At 27.5% G+C, this 18,472-nt stretch overlaps 1 protein-coding gene across 4 annotated transcripts in view; it reads left to right on the forward strand.

The window, feature by feature from the left end:
* Window positions 1–1,030: 1,030 nt before the first annotated feature.
* The window catches only part of LOC142328712 (uncharacterized), a 112,629-nt gene continuing 95,187 nt past the window's right edge, over window positions 1,031–18,472 (forward strand). For 2 of the 4 annotated variants that reach the window (XM_075372650.1, XM_075372652.1), the window contains exon 1: window positions 1,032–1,194. In XM_075372650.1, the coding sequence (XP_075228765.1) occupies window positions 1,107–1,194 (88 nt within the window). In that variant the 5' untranslated portion in view covers window positions 1,032–1,106. Of the gene's footprint in view, window positions 1,195–18,472 lie in introns of all 4 variants that reach the window. The other 2 variants (XM_075372651.1, XM_075372654.1) reach the window with 2 other exon arrangements.

Below are 18,472 nucleotides of genomic sequence, written 5' to 3' on the forward strand. Positions count from 1 at the left end.
TATCGAAACATTGATTCAAAGATTGCGTCATAAAACCCAATATTAAGAAAAATGACGATGATTAGAAATATAGCTTCTAATCACCTATGATCGTATGTAGGTTTAATTTCGAAGAAAAAAGTTAGTCTTAATTGATTTTATTAAAAGAAGATAGTTTTTGATTGGAACCGTATGTCTTATATATGTATATAATTTCAAACCTTCACCAAATACACAAAGTCCGATAATTTTTTTTTTTTTTTATTGTAGTTCCTCAGGTCGTTTATATTTTTTTAAGTGAAAGATTTTTCTTAAAAGAAAAATGATTTGTTTGAACATAGTCATCAATATGTCTAAAATTGGATTGGAGTTTTGTAGCGTAAAAAGGTCTTAAAAAATTCATGAGGATGATATTCAATATTTGAATATCTAAAATACTATATAAATTTAAAACTTTTATAAAATGATTGGTGCACGAAGTAGAATTTGTTCAAAAAAAAAAAGCTAGAACAAATCTCTCAATTAAATGTGAATAATTTTTTACCCAGACTAAAAATTTTAAAAATAGAGTAACAAGTTTTACTGTACTAATTGGAATAAGACAAAAATTTTATGGAACATGTATCGAAAAATATTCTTTTGAACATTTTCTATCACAACAATAACGGTTATTTTTATAAGGGAACCAAATAAATTGAAATACAGAACAAAATAAAAGATGTAGTATATCATAAATACAGCACAAAATATCGTTCAGAATTTTTTATGGGTACAAATATAGGCTTCCAATAATTTTTCTTTTTATAGGTCCCTCACATCCTTGTTACTTCGGTTTTATGTGTTCTATTTCCAAGATGTAACCTCTGTAATCGAGCTCAACGCATCGTTTAAACCGACCGGCTGTTGTTTCAGTTGCCGTGTCACCTACCACAATATGAAATGATAACCGTGCTCGCGCGGTTATAACTATAGCGCATGCGCGTTATACGTCAACGCATACATGTTGGATGTACGGCTTCGTTAGCGCGCGCGCTCACGGTTCGCGGTCCTGCGCTTGTTATCGATTTTTCCAAAATGGCCGAGGAGTAACTTCACGCGCTGCGTTGCAGTTAAATCGTTGTAGAAATATGTCGGTGATAATACATTTATTTTTTATAATCGGTTCCCAGTTTTTACTAACTTGGGCTACAAATGACGATGTAGATTACGATCCTGGTAAGTAATCGATTTAAAATGCTTTTTTTAACGTAAATTCGTCGGTTGTATTTAAAAATAAATTATGGCTTTATTTTCATCGTTTACATTAACGATCGTAACCTTCATTTCCGTAGTATTTAAAAATTATAAAAAAGATATTACTGAATAAATATCGTCTGTAATTACATAAGAGCTGTATTGGAATTAGAATATAAATTTATAGACAAAACATCTCTTAATGAAACGTAAAAGTAATTTGGTTACATATGGTTTAAAAGACAAACATATGGGCACGGGAAAGTAAAATAAATTTTATATTAGTGTTATACTTATAATAATATATTAAAAATTGACTCATTTTAAATAATAAATTTTACACATCATTAATTTCCAGCGTTTTATTTTTTTAATGCGAAGAAATTTCCTTCATCGTAAAACTAAACTTCATCATTTTTTATTTACGTTACCAAATTTTTATATTTTTCTGAACGATAATATAGTGTATATATTTTTATATTTATAAATAAAAAAATAATAATCTCGAAAATAAATAATAAATATTAAGTAAATTTCATCAATCGATGTTCTATTCCCACTTATTAACCGTTGGATTGCTGATTTGATCCGTACATTAAGCATAAATAAATAAAAATGAAGACTTAAACCCGTTTCTGAATTATGACAAAGAATTATTATTACAAAGAATTATTATTATTCTGAATTATTATTACAAAGACTGTAACTGATATGATTTTACCCTGTATATATCTTCCTACATGATTACGGACCTTGTCCTGTATACATTACGAACTGTTTTTCATAAACCTTTTAACATTTAAGTTTTACTTATATATACGAGTATATATAAAATAACATCGTTAGTCATTCATAACCAACGCCTATCAAAAACTATTTAAGCTAAATTGATGAAAATTTGTATACAGGTTCTTCTAACGGATTATGTGCACACTAAGAAAGAATTTTTTGATGTTCCGAGTTTAAGGGGTTAAAATGTAGTTAACATTAATTTTTTTTTTTTAATTTCTTTATAACAAATGTAGATATCAACTTAATTTCTGTATTTAATTTTCATGTGAATATCTAAAAACCAATTTCTGGATTTTTTAAATTCCGAATTTAAAGGATTAAAATTAATTTTTGAATCTTTTTTGAAACCCGGTTATTTTTTAATATCTCACTTACAGATAAAGAAATCGACTTGATTTTTGGTGTGTGTGTGTGTGTGTGTGTGTGTGTGTGTGTGTGTGTGTGTGTGTGTGTGTGTGTGTGTGTGTGTGTGTGTGTGTGTGTGTGTGTGTGTGTGTGTGTGTGTGTGTGTGTGTGTGTGTGTGTGTGTGTGTGTGTGTAATAATCTCCATGTGAATATCTAAAAAAAATTTTAATTTTTTGAATTTTGGTATTGAATGAATGAAGAAAGGTAGAAATATTTTGAATAATAATTGTTAATTTTCCCCATTTTCCACTACACTAAAGGAGATATACACTCGATTTAGGTTTGCAAATACTCTTCAGATGAATGGTTATAAACCATTTTCGGACTTTTTTGAATTTCGAATTTTTAAGGGGTACAACGACGGTGCACGACGGGGCGGCTCAACCACCAGAGTCACTGCCACTGTATGTGCGACGCGATGACTGGCTTCATCTGCCTCTTGTTACTTGACTAAAAAACATAAAATAAAAAAAAATTACCCCGACGGGAAACGTAAGTACCCATATAGAGTGGGAGAAGCTGCGACAGGGATGCTAGAATATATATATATATATATATATATATATATATATATATATTATATACATATAGAGTAAATTCTAGATAATCGGACCACTTCGGGACCGGGGCTAGATGGCCCTATTAAGCGATATTAACGAAAAATGAGGAGCTATACGGGTGTATTCTAATTATTAAATTGGAATTAGCGATTTTCTATTCTGAATTTTATTTCTAATATTAAGATTACACGAACAATACTATAAATTACAACGTAATAAAAATTTTAATACTCTACCGAATGTGTTTAATAAAATACAATACGTTATTTATTATAATTTTACATTACATAGCTACATATAAAAACAGCTTTTACATTTAAAAAGAACTACTGTTCTGGTGCAGTACGTTACTGTATAGTTTTTGTAATCTTACATAAATAAAAAAAAGAGCAAAACGATTGATAAACAAAATACAGTAATTATTGCTATTTATGAACAATAAAATAAAAATATACTTTCTCTTACTTGTTTAAACTTTTTGATAGAATTCTTTTATTCTGTCGTCTCCCTTTTAAAACTTGGCGTTCTAAAAATTCGCACCGACTCGCAATTCTTCTAGCGGGCTTCCTTCATTGCCTTCTTGTAGAAAATACTGCTGAAGTCCGTCAATGAGCTTTTTTGCATCTTGTGTAGATACGCGTTTGACATCGGGTATCGTCTTCATCCTCTTCAATCTCGTCTCAGTTGTTGAGTACCACTAATGTTTTTAATTATTTCTTTATCACCGGTTTCATTCTCATCATAGCATTGTATTTTTTCGTCTATATTTGAAAACTCTTCAAAATTTTAAATCCGGTGCTGCAAAAGAACGTAATCGTTGTCATCAGCGTCGATTGTTTCAATATCGTCGACGGCATTTACTTTTAAACCGCTTTTGGCAAAGCGATTTCTGATAGTCCTACTTTCCATTTCATCTCAACTATCGGCTACGATTTGAACAAATTTATACGTGCGCTAACATCTTCAACCGTAGCCGAGGAAGTCAACGTATTTCCTTCAATTTCTTGTAAAATGTAACTTATTAGTTTACTTAGGTAAATAAATTTTATTTTTTTTATTATTCCCACGTCAAGCGGTTGAATTAAACTCGTTGTATTCGGTGGCAGAAATTCAATTTGAATGTTTCGTAAATCTACATTAGGATGGGCAGCACTATCAATAAACAGGCAAATATTTCTTGATTTTTTTCTGTAACTCGTTGTTCCAAGCACTCGGCCGATCTCGAAAAATTAGACTCGTCATCCGGGCTTTTTTTATTCAAATAGTAGTGCACAGGTAAACTCTTAATTTTAACCCGCTTAAAACATCGTGATTTACCTGCTTTACCGATAACAAGACGTTTTAATTTGTCGCTGCCAGACAATTCGTGCAACAAAGTACAGTAATTCGAGCCAATGGTTTTTTAAGCCAGATAACGCGATGTGTTTGTAACAGAGAGACCCACGATTAAAAATAATTACGGAAAAACGTTAACAACAGAACCATATGCGATGAACAAGGGACTTGTAATATGAAGAAAATGAAAACATTTGCTTCGTCATAACTGCATGATGTCACCTGTGTCGCCACACACTACGTACTATGCAGACCAGTGATAGAGAAAGTTACCTCCCTCAACACAACATTCAACAACAGTCAAGCGATTTAAATCACTAGTAAAATAGTGATATTTTTATTAGTAAAAGAAAGAAACGAACGAGCTAGTGGACCTTATAAGCGGAATTTTGGACCGTTAAACCGGTGTAAGTTTACATGAATTATACCAATATGTTTCTGTTTTAACGAAAATCCCCCAATTAAACCGTTACCTCGAATAACCAGTGATTCTATTAACCGGAATCCACTGTATATACATTTAAAATTAAACGTATAATAAATATAAAAACATATAATAAACATAATAAAATCAAACATATAATGTATAATATTATACATTTTAAATTATTTTATTTTTAGGAAGAATTTATTTTTATTCATTATTTTGAGATTGATTATAATTCCCTCTTCTAATATTATTCTGAAGGAAGCGTTATTACCATAATATTCGAATTAATCGACTACCTGTCTGCGTTAAGAAATTAATATGGTAATGACTAACAATAAATTTATTTATTTGTTGCATTAGCAACAATAAATTACTTCCCAATTAAAATTATTTTCATTTTCCCGTCTTCTGAAACAATGGTAGATTACTGAAAAAAATTTCACCCCGCACCGTTTTTTTCCTCGACTTTTTGAGATTCCTCGCTCAAAAAATTATGTTTATGTGAGTGTTTGTGTAAATTTAACACTACGTAAATAATTCCGAAATCAATCAACATAAATTTCTGAAAATTGTTCAGATTATTTCTGAAAGACAAATCAAATTTTCTATTACATTTCTGGCCGAATTGTTCAACGGTTTGAAGAATTACAGGAAGTGTGATTTCTGGAAGTAAATTTTTGTTTTGAAAAATTTTACTCCAGAAAAGAGATAAAACATTAATTTGGGAAAATTTTAATAATATTACTGTAACCTTAAAAATTTTTGTTACCTTTTTGTAATATAAATTATATTTTTGAACGATATATTTTTTAAAGCGCATAGATGATAAGGTGTAAATAACATTTATCTTTTTATTTTGAATATTTGATTAATTTTATTTTAATATTTGAATATTTTTATTTTGAATATTTGATTAAAAATAAATACGATATTTCGTATTAAAAAATTATAATTATTAAATCTATTTATTACAACAAATTCAATAAACTCTATAAATTTAAAAAATGTAAAAAAAAACAATGTAAAAGAAAGAAACGAACGAGCTAGTGGACCTTATAAGTGGAATTTTGGACCGTTAACCGGTGTAATTTTACACGAATTATAACATTAATTTACATGAATTAACATTAAGTATAACATAAAAAATAAACCAAATTTTTAAACAAAAGGTTAAACCTAATATAAAAATACTGTTTACATATTTGTTTAATATCAATTCTTTTTTTAATTTATTTTTATGAATTTTCGTACAATATTTTATAACTGCATTTTTTAATTTTAGTAGAACCATATCTTTATAAAAAAAAAAAAAATTATAAAACCTCTGTCGCAGTAAGTTCGTCAGAAGAGCGCGATTTTCGGTTTTAGTTAACTTTGAAAACGTATCCAAAAACCAATTTCTTTGCCTTTAAGTCTGGTTCATGTGAATCGATTCGCTAAAAAATCAATAGGATTCTATTTCTATTAGGTTTACCATTATCTTACCAATTTTCATCAAAATCAGTTAAAAATTGCGCCGTGTAGAACGAAAACTGAAAATGAAAAACAAAACCCGATTTTTTGGCTCTGATTCCGGTTCCTGTGAACCGATTCACTTTAAAATTAATAGGGCTCTATTCCCAGTAGGTTTACATTACTTCATCAAGTTTCGTCAAACTTGGTTAAGATTTGCGTCTGCTAGAGCGGATGAAAAAATGTCTCCTCAACACGATTCTACAATAAACATTGCAGAATCGTGTTGAGGAGACTCAATAACGTGGAGAAAATTGGTTGCCTACCCTGATACCCCTTTATAAACTCTGACCGAGCTCAGTAGTAATTTCTACGAATTCTTTACAGATCCGCTAAAAGTAATAATATTTATTGTATTAAGTATTAAAGTAATATTTAAGTATTTAAGTTTTTTGGTTAGGATATAAAAAAACAATCAAAAAATATTTCTAGCAGCATATATTTAAAATTTAATTTAGTACAATAGTATATACTAAATTAAATTTAAATATTACCTATGACGATATAAATAAACGTATTTTCATATGCTTCACCAGTCCTACATAGGCTTTGTACAGAGCAGTTGATAAGCATCAAATCTCTTAGTTTATTGCGCCCAGTAGAACAAAAAAAGCTAAAATGTACCCAAAATCCGGTTTTAACTCCGGTTCCTGTGTACAGATTCACTTAAAAATCAATCGGGTTCTATTCTCAAAAGGAATATCACCCCACCAAGTTTTGACAGAATCTGTAAAGATTTGACGAATAAATCTTATACATACATAAATATTTATAAAAACATGACCGAATGCAGGAGCAATTTCCAAATTCAAATTTAAATCAAATTTCTGGCCGAATCGTTCAATGGTTTGGAGAATTACAAGAAGTGTGATTTCTGCAAGTAAATTTTTATTTTACTCCAGAAAAGAGATAAAACATTAATTTGGGAAAATTTTGATAAAATTACTCTAACCTTAAAAACCGTTGTTAGCTTTTTGTAAAATAAATTATATTTTTGAATGATATATTTTTTAAAGCGCATAGATGATAAGGTGTTATATAAAAATAAACTATATTATAAAATAATAGAAATATTTTAATATAAAAATATTTAAACACCTTATTAAAAATAAGGTGTTATATTATAAATAAACTTAAAAAACATTTAAGTTTATATATAATTAAAACATCGTGCACTTAAAATCTGTAGCAAATCACGACCGTTTTGCTAGTTACAAATATAATAAAAAGAACCATAAATTATAAAATAAAAAATAGATGTGTATGAAGGCGATCTCTGTGGAGGAGTGATAGCGTCTCGGACTTTAATCCGGAGGGTCCCGGGTTCGAATCACGGTCAGGCATATTGTTATATTTTTCATTCGCTATAAATTTAAACTTCATATTCCCATACACGAGCTTCGAAGCTTATTATAATGGTGAATTGATCATCAAAAAAAGTCCATATTAATTATTTAAATATAAATATGTGAAGTAATGTTTAATACAAAAAAAGACTATTAAAAAACGATTCACAATCAAGAACGCGCTATCGAAAATTATTTCGAGCGTGTACATATTTACAGGTTTTTATTATTATTTAAAGATTCAATGAAAGATTAATATTGTTTCCGTAAAAGAAAACTTTTTTAGTTGTATTTTAAATAAATTTGTGGGAAGATAATTCAAATTATACGGTAACTTAAAAATGGTCACTGAAGCGTTATGAGGATTTTCTCATAAGCCGAAGTATTGTGTTGAATTATATGAAAATAATTGTCTGATTTTTTCGAGGTGGATATTTTTATTAAAATAATAAATAAAGTAACCACGCTTTTTATCAAAGATTGCATATTCATAAATATAAATGCAGGGATAAGTTGCCATATTTAATTAACTAAATGTCGGTTTACACGATTCATGTTAATAGGTGCCAGATAATGATCTGACAAACCCATAAGAATAAATGGGCTGAATCTTTTTATTTTTGTATTTTAAAACTGTTTCTGACTTATTGTGCTATATAATTAAATCTGACTAAATAAATAAGTATATTTTATGTAGTATATTTATTGTAACAGTAAAATTAGCTCATCTCGGATGTTTGCATTATTCGATGTTTTAAAGTGATGTGCCAAAAATTCTCCGTTACGTTAAGTTCTGTAAAAGCCTGTATGAAAGATTTTTTCCTTATTAAAATATTTTGTTTTGCTTAATACTGATAGCTTTAATTGTACAATAGCTTATATATATATATATACGTACATGTTCTTATATTAAAGTCTTGATAGTAACTTCAATAAATAGAAGCTTTAATAATTAAGTATATATATATATATATATATATATACTTAATATACTTTATATATATACTTATATATTATATACTTAATATACTTTATATATATATATATATATATATATATATATATATATATATATATATATATATATATATATATATTATATATATATACTTTATATATACTTATATATATATATATATATATATACAGAGTAATTTTCTTGCCGTTCAGCAGTATACGAAGAAGACGGCAATAAACCGGTGATACGTAAGCACTAAAATATTGAAGCTAAGGTTTCAGTGGCCTGAAACCTCCTATTCGGAAATCTTTGATGATAGTCTCGCTATGCAACTCGTACGTTTCCATTGCAGAGCCTATAAATAAAAATGTCTGCATATTCTTCACTCGAAAATTTATAATATATTGTTAGATAATGCATTCACCAACCAAACTATTCTCTTATTTAATTGTTTATTGCTGTTAAATTACAAATCAAAAACCTTAATTGTTGGAATGGCTATTAGCATTCCCAACTAATAAAATAAACTTTCAAACACATTTAGATAAAATTACTTTTTAATTAACTTTAATCATGTCTAATAAATTGTTTATTGACGTGTTGTTATTGTTATTTGATTTTTATTTAGTATATATTTTGTTTAATTCTAATCGTTTATTTTCTTTAAAATATTTAATTTTTTTGTTTTTTAATATTGAAAATTTGTCTGATTTAATTCCTAATTAAAATCTGTCGTTTTGATATGTTTTGTTTTTAATAAACTTCGAAATTCTTACGACTGGATTTAGGTTCTATCCATTTATACCTTTTATTCAGAATCAATTTTTCTATTATTTAAAACTTTTATGTATTATTACCTATTTAACAAAGTTATTTTACGCCAAACATATAATAGTTGTGTTTTTCGACCTCAGTCTTTTTTTTTCTTTTACGGAAAATGTTTCGAAAAACACTAATAATACAGTTCTGGGATCTGCTTTTTCGAATCTTTCAGGTCAAATTTCATGTAAAATCAATAAATTTACCTTTATTTGTATCCCAAGAATTACAGTCTGGCTTAATTTTACCCATGATGTACAAAAAACGGCAAAATTTTTCGTCAGCTGACACTCGCTAACGAAGCGTTTCAAAATTAATGTTTATATGAACTTTCCTCTTTATGTTCACCCGTAGAATATGTCCTGAAAGTTTGTTACTTTCTTCGTGAATATATATATAGATTTTATTTTAGTAATTTTTTAAAAATTGAATTAAAGTTGTACTTTATTAAAATTGTACTTCATTAATGAAAATTTTACTTTTATAACATCGTAAGTAATACTAGTGAAAGTTTTCTGAAAAAATAAGATTCTACCCCAAAATAGTTTAAATTAATAGTCTTTTTATAAATTAATTGATCAAAATATGATAAAAAGTTTTAAAACTAATTGAAAATGATTCACAGATTTAAAAATCTAGAGCTACACTTCCAGAGGATTTTTTAGTAGCTGTCGTCTTTTATATTTGTTTAAGGAAACATACATGTCAAACAAAATGCTAAAAATTTGCAGCGTTAACTGCATTTTTTAGCATCCATCTTTAATTTTAGTTATGAAATCCTTTTTATGCAATGGAATATTCTAATTTATCAGAATTTAATTCATTAAATATGAATCTTTTTTATCTCAAATTTAATGTATACATAAATTTCATATTGTTCAAGTGTGTCGAGATCGTGAATTTTTATGTGCTATTCGTAAAACTTCCATCAGACAGACTGGACCGCATATGTATTCCCGGTAATAAAAAAACATATTAAAGTACTATGTATAACAAAATAATTATTAATTACAAACCGACTCGTTAAAAATAGGCATATGTAAAAAGATATTAATCATAAAATTAAAATATATTTATAATAATTTTGAAAAAGAAAAAAGTTAAAAGTGAAAGAACAAAATGCTAATCAAATATTTTGACGAAACACTAAAAGGATTTCCTAATCAATTTAATACGGTTATTAAAGCAGCCCTATTAGTAACACTACTGATAAAGGAGAGGTTGAGTAGATATTCTACAAAAGTACAACAACCTACGTACATAAAACCAAAGTCGTTTTATTATTTTTTTAAATAATTTTTTTTTTACAATTGACAGTTTCTTGAGACGTTTACATTTTTTTTCTCCAAACAAGAAGAACAGCTTTTAAAATACGTCATTGGGTAGGAGGAAAATTTATATTTATAACAATAATAATATTATTTATTCAGCGTAAAATATTTTTGTAGTAATTAAATTTTGGTTTCCTGTGTCTAGTACTGTTATCTAACGCTTGGTTTAAGAAATCGATAATCAAGAATTTCTTTTATTATTTTTCGTTTGATAACAAAATAAGCAAATAAATAAGAAAAATCTTTATTATAATAAAAAGCAATAATCAGTTTTATTATTGAATTGAATTTTAAGCTTTCTTCAAATTCCGGAAGAGTTAAGCAAAATGTATTATTATATTTCTTTTGTTTGATGAATAAACGTATAAATGAAAATAGCAATGTTACAGTAAAATAATTAATACTCGTAGGCAACCTCCGTGGCGCGAGTGGTAGCGTCTCGGCCTTTCATCTGGAGGTCCCGGGTTCGAATCCCGATCAGGCATGGCATTTACACACAAGCTAAAAATCATTCATCTCATCCTCTGAAGCATGCCTAACGGTGGACAAGGAGGTTAAACCAAAAAAAAAGTTAATACTCGTAAATTACATGCAGGTAGTAAAAGATGATTACAACTGATGATTATTATTAGGAATTTTCCTTTCTATAAATTTAGCTCAAAATATATTTAATATGAAACTACTCATTTATAAATTATCTAAAAAAAAATAATAATTTATATACATTATCTTTTTGCTAACAAGAAAAATGAATTTTTGTTGAAGTGCAATTCTCCCAATCTACCTCCCTAATCGATTGCGTGTAAATTACAGCTTAACAGTAAATTTACATTACGTATATGTATCCGTTTGGAGATCCAATTATTGCATACAATTTTGTTTTAATGATGAAATGAAATTTTAAAAAAAATGAAAATTAAAAAAAAAAATTAATGAAATTAATTCTTTTAATCTTCTTCCAAGTATTCCTTACATGCCTCCGTGCATGAAACAGTTCTGTATAAAAATATGTCACGACTACTAAACGTTTAGATTTGGATAAGAAAAGATTCTACGCTTAATTCCTTCTCATACTTATTTAGAACTGAAAATGATTTTTTTTTAATTATAAATTAATATTATATTTTTGTCACTTATGTTTATTAACGGCAATACTATTTAGTTTGCTTTAATTATTGTATGAGTTATCAATCAGTTGACTGGTTTGACGTTATTGCCCGTTATTTTCTGTTTAATACTATTCTTTTATCCTCAATATTTATTGAAGCTTATTATTCTCAATTAATAGTTCGTATATTCCAACTATTGCATTTACAAATTTTACTTTTGACTCGTCGCTGTCATCAATTAACCTAAATCTTCCTTTCTTTTTTTCCTGTTTAGCCTCTGGTAACTACTATTCAGATTATACTTTAGAGGATAAATGAGGATAATATGTATGTGTAAATGAAGTGTAGTTTTGTACACTCAGTGACCGTTCCTGAGATGTGTGGTTAATTGAAACCCAACTACCAAAGAAAACCGGTATCCACGATCTAGTATTCAAATTCGTGTAAAAATTACTGGCTTTACTAGGACTTGAACGCTGGAACCCTCGACTTCCAAATAAGCTGATTTGGGAAGACGCGTTCACCACTAGACCAACCCGGTGGGTTAATTAACATAAACCTGGATCTCTTTGTACAACTTAGTTCGTCTCTTTAACAAGTTCTGCCACAAATGTTTCCTCTCTCTTGATCGACTTAAATCTGAATAAAACATATCTTTTTTTTTCAAAACAGAGAACTGTTAATTCAGAAAGATCTTATTTGAGTAAAAACTATTAAAAAAAGGATCAACAGTTTGGACATAATTTTAATTTTTTTTCAGTTTCACGAAAAGAAAATTACATAAACTGTAAACTGAAAACCAATGATTACGGTAGTATAACAGACTATGATAAATGTTAAAAATAAAGGCTGACCACGAATGAACTCCTCATCGCACGTGAAAAAATCTCTTATTTTAATAAATGTTTAAGTATTCTGTAGCGATAAAGTTTATATGGAATTCTAAAAACATCGTATTTATTCCACATAAAAATATTGTATTCATTACTATATTTACAGCTGTATTCTACAGCTGTTCAGTTAATGAGTACAGTTGTAACTATTGCGTTCACTACTTAACTTTATGATTCGAAAGGTCGAGTATTTTAACACATATTCATTTAAGAGGCAGCAATATAATAATATAAGCATTTATTATACATATTTTAACATGAAAAACTATTTTATATATTAAGTGCATATGCGATCATAAGGATAGTTTTAAATGTACAGTAATATGTACAAGTAATACATTAACGATATTAAATTTTCCTTAATAATTAACAGAATTATTTTAAAGTGATCGAATAACAAATGAAATAAAAATATAAAATTGTCTTATGTAGATGAAGTACCTATTAATTATTTAGATCTAAAAATTACCGAAATAAAATATACATTTATATAACCATGATAAGAAACAAATTTTTTCATATATATAAAAACTAGAAAAAAGATTACAGATTAAAAACTAATATATAAAAGTAAATAATTTTAATTACAGAGGTACATTTTGAGTAACAATTAGCTTAAAAACAAAAAGCTGGCAAAACATTGTACGACTTTCCTGGCTATTAATAATAAACATTAAACGAGATTATTTATTATTATTATTTTTGCTCTAACATTAAACGAGATAGAGCAAAAAAATATATATTTAAAGGTGGGGAATAAATTTTAAGAAAACTTTTTCTAAAAAAATTCATTTGTAGGTTAAGCTTAACAAAGTTGCTCAAGGAAAGTTTTCTCTAAATCTAACATCCTAACCGATAAATGCTAAAATAAGAAAAAGAATTTTCAATAAAACTTTTTTGAATTTTAGGTTAGGGATCTGTAATTTTAAAAAACTGTAGACATTTCTTGATGATATGAAGTATGAACATCAAAAAATTTTTGAAAAACATCTAAATAAAGACATTTCAATTTTAAGAGATGGGATTGATTTTTTGAAGAATTTGTTTTCGTTATTATTTATATGTGCGTTTTAGGTTAACAAATTTGCTTTAATAAAGTTTTCTCAAAAATTCCTTTTTGAGACGAAAATCGAAATTAGTCTTTTCGTGATATCCCCCACCCGCTAAATGAATATTGAAAAAATTAACATCATCAATGCTTCATTTATAGACATATTTTAGCAAAATTTGAAGAAAATCGACTTGGTCAGTCCTGAGATATAAGGCGATAGATAAGTGCGATAGACATACACACATATATACATATGTATATACTTTTTTGATCTAAATAAATCCTAAAACGAAAAGATATGTAAAAAATCTGATGTGGATAACACATGACTTCATTATACGCCTATTAAATTACATACACACATTTTTTTTTTTTTAAATTATAAATAGATAAAATATTATTTCATTATTAACTTCTGATATTTTTTCATGTTTTTTTATTTTTTTATTATTGAATTATTATTTATTGTAAACTTTTTTTACAATCAGAGGTTAATAATTAATAATAAATCAATAAATTTAAACTAAAAACAAAAAGTTAAAAAAAGGAAATAAAGTCGTATTTGAACCGATGTATCTTCCCCCATGTGAGATCCAAATATTTCATTAATTAAGGTTTTATTTGGCTATAACTCTGGAACCGATGAAAATAAGTACCACTTATGATATATCGTTGAAATGCTCTCAATGATAGCTTATTATCGCAATTAAGAAAAAAGTCCAAAACCCAAATTTTTAGATTTTAGACATTTTTGGTGAAGTCGATTGCAATCAAAAGGTTAGGTGCACAACTAGATGTTACAATAGTTCTAAATTCAAAATTTCAATGTCCTACGGGTAATCGTTTTTGAGTTATGCGAGATACATACGTACGTACAGACGTCACGCTGAAACTAGTCAAAATGGATTTAGTAATGGTCAAAATAGATATTTCCATTTAAATCTGAAAACCGAAATTTATTGGTTTCACATCGTTCACAAGAAATTTCTTCAACAACAATGCGACGAATTGTGCGTCAAAATCTTAGTCTACACCCGTATAAGATTCAACTAACTCAAGAATTAGTCACAGGACCATTCTTTGCGTAGATGGTTTGCTCATTAGAACAGCTCGAAGTGTATCCAAATTTTCATCAAAAAGTTAAATTTTCAGATGCTGCTCATTTTGGCTTGGTAGCTTATAACAAACAAAACTGACTATCTGAAATGATTCCAATTCACAAATGATTCAACAGCGACCATTAAATCGGAAAAAAAATTACTGTTTGTTGTGAATTATGGAATGGTGGCATCACTGGGCCATTCTTTTTTTTTTGAAAATGAACAAGGTGATGCTGTTACAATAAATGGTGAACGCTTTATATGACTCGTGATTTTTTTATTTTTAAATTTGGAAAATGTTGATTTGAATATGATATAGTTTTAACAGGACGGTGCGAAATGCTACACAGCTGCTGAAACAGCTATTGCTTCAAAGTTTGGCGATTCGATAATTTCACGAAATGATAACGTCAATTGTACCCCCAGATCGTGTGATTTGAATTCCCTAGACTTTTTCTTTGGAGGTATGTTAACACACAAGTCTACAGTAAATGATACCACCATTAACAGCTAATGATATTAAAGCAAATATTCGACGCGTTATTAGTGAAATGCAAGCTGATTTGAGTGAAAGAATCAGGTAAAATGGTTTTGATGTACTTGGCTAGGTCAAGGAAAGCCGTCTTGGGCTATGTGAATAATATTATCGAACAAATGTAATATTAAAAGCTTCAAAAAAAAAAAGTTGGTTTATATTATACTTACATTTTGTTTTATTGCAATTTTTAATATTTGACCTGAAAATTAAAAATCCTACACAAGTGAAAGTGATAATTTGATATTTATTCAATGAAAATCAAACGAAGCAATAGTACCAAAGTTGCAGGATGACAAGAAGAAATAAAAATACCACCTTTTTTAATGTAGTCGGGAGAAAAAGTGAGTTTTCTTGGGATTTCCTTTAGTATTCTAGAAATGAGTTTAACTAGATAATTTAATTTTAATAGTAACTGGATTCCGATTCTCTCCTGAGATCTCAAAAAAATAAATATTTAAATATATAATATTATAATACATAATATTTAAATAAATTTTTAGTACAAATCTAGTTTCACTTTTTCTTTTTTTTTCTTTAAATAAGATATTTTATTTACATTAATGCCGCACAAAGAAAACGATTTTCTGATCGAATCGTGTATCAATGTATGTTAAGTATTATAAGTTGAATTTTTTAATTAATTTTGTTTTTTTTATCTGTATGAGAAAAATTAAGAAACGTTTTTTTAAATATTAAAACGAAATGTTAACGATTCATCATATTCAAACTTACGTACACAATTTTAAAAATTACATTAACCTCCGAATAAAATATTTGAACAGCTTTATTACATTAACCATTAGTCAGTAAACATGCTAAATAAAATAAAAAACAGAATAAAATCAAAAATACACTTAATGATAGAAAATACGTGACATTTGTAAGTTAAAAAAAAATCATACAAAATTATCAACAGTTTCAAGTAAGAGTTATTGTGTCGCTTTCAAAACTACAAGCAAAATACATAATATCATAGAAAAATTTTTAAAAAACACTGAAAAATATTACCCACAAATATGAAAATTAAAACGCTATAATTATTACAATAAATACTACATCGAACAATACTTTACTTCGTACAAAGAAATAAAAAAACTGGATGTTTTCACACATAAGAGCGTTTACACTGAATATAGATAACAGAATCAAGCATCTCAAAATCGCCAAATAGAAACAACACATATACAAATGTTTATAAATATACAGTCATACAAATGTTTACAAATATCAAAAATAAAACTAAACACAATTGAATAATGTGAAATTAAAAAACACTAAATTTTTAAAAATCTGATGTGGACAACATATGACTTCCTTACGTCTATTAAATTACATTTACACATTTTTTAATATGAAAAGTACATAAAATTTTATTTCATTAAAAACTTTTGATATTTTTCTTTTTTTTTAAATTTTATTGAATTATTATTCATCGCAATTTTTTTTTACAATCAAATTATTTAAACAAAAAAAAAGTTATAAAAAAGGAGTGGAAGTCTGATTCGAACCAATGTGCTTCCCCTAAAATTCAAATATTTCATTAATTAAAACTTTATTTGGCTATAATTCTGCAACCGATAAAAATAAGTACCACTTATATGACATATCGTTGAAAAAATCTCAGTGAGAGTTTATTAATGCAGTTAATAAAAATTCTAAAATCCACATTTTTTTGGATTTTGAGCTTTTTGGACACTTTTGGTTAAGTCGATTACAATCAAAAGAGGAGGTGCACAATAGATGTTACAGCAGTCTAAATCCAAAATTTTAACATCCTACGGCTAATCGTTTTCGAGTTATGCGAAATACATACTTACATACAGACGTCACACCGGAACTAGTCAAAATGAATTCAAGGATGGTCAAAATGGATATTTCCGTTGAAATCTAGAAACCTAAATTTTTCGCTATCACAATATTCCTTTACTTCGTTCAAGGAAGTAAAAAGAACAAAACAACATAGATTAAATTATCCGATTAGATACTAAAGGGGATTCCTAACCTCTTTAAACGGGTATTTAACAGTGTAACTCCATTAAAAGAAATCTGCACAGTTATTTCGCAAATATCTTCTTTGAATTCAATTTTTTTATAATTTTGAAAGTACAGTACAATCCCGCTATAACGCGGCCAATCGGGGACATCGGTTATACCCGCGTTGTAGGCTAACTGCGTTATTTCGAAGGTGCAGTGAGAAACGATAAAAATCAATGCCCATTGGGTTAACATTGTATTATGTTAGTTGAAATATTATTACTGAAAGATACAGCTACAAATTAAATTACTTTGTTATAAAATAAAAATGTTAAATAATGCAATAAATTACAGAGTGCTGAATGAACTATATTTATGCCTAGATACAAATATACATTCGGTACTTAACTAAATCACATTTAACACGACAACATTATGCTTTAATTTAATACTATAGTGTAACACATTTAAACACGGTTGAAAATTTTAGACACAAAATTTTTAAAATCCGAATTTAGAATAGGTTTTACAAAAAGAAGGAACTTATTTTTGTTTGCGTGGAGTTGATGTTCTTTTTCTTATTTATATACGATTTAATACTTTGCAAGAGTAACAAATGAAAAGGATCACAAGCGCTCTGTTGTTCCATCCACGTCATTAAGTGCTTTACGTCTAAATGTAATTATAATTATTCTGTACAATTTATAACTAAATACTATACTTATAGAAGTTGAAAAAAGTACGTTTGTGAATATTTACAGTATTAAAAATTTTGAATATGGGTAAAATCTGTTAGTTGTGTGATAAGAAGAATTTCATCAAATATTTTTTTTAAATTTTATCTGACATAAATGAAACAAAATTACTTTTATTTCAGAAAAGTAAAATTCCATATCGCTATTTTTTTTCTTTGTATAATAACACTTCGAACAATTATTTTTAAGAAACACTGTATATTTAAGGTTTTCTTATCTCTAATTTTGTCTCATCGGTTACGATAATGGTTAACCTAATCCTTAGATAATTTTTAGCGGTTATTGTATCCTTTTTAAGATGTTCTAATATCTGCTTCTATAAAACCTCACAGGGAATTTTTAATTTTAATT

The sequence above is a fragment of the Lycorma delicatula genome, chromosome 8 (assembly GCF_047948215.1).
Source record: "Lycorma delicatula isolate Av1 chromosome 8, ASM4794821v1, whole genome shotgun sequence".
Classification (NCBI taxonomy): domain Eukaryota; kingdom Metazoa; phylum Arthropoda; class Insecta; order Hemiptera; family Fulgoridae; genus Lycorma; species Lycorma delicatula.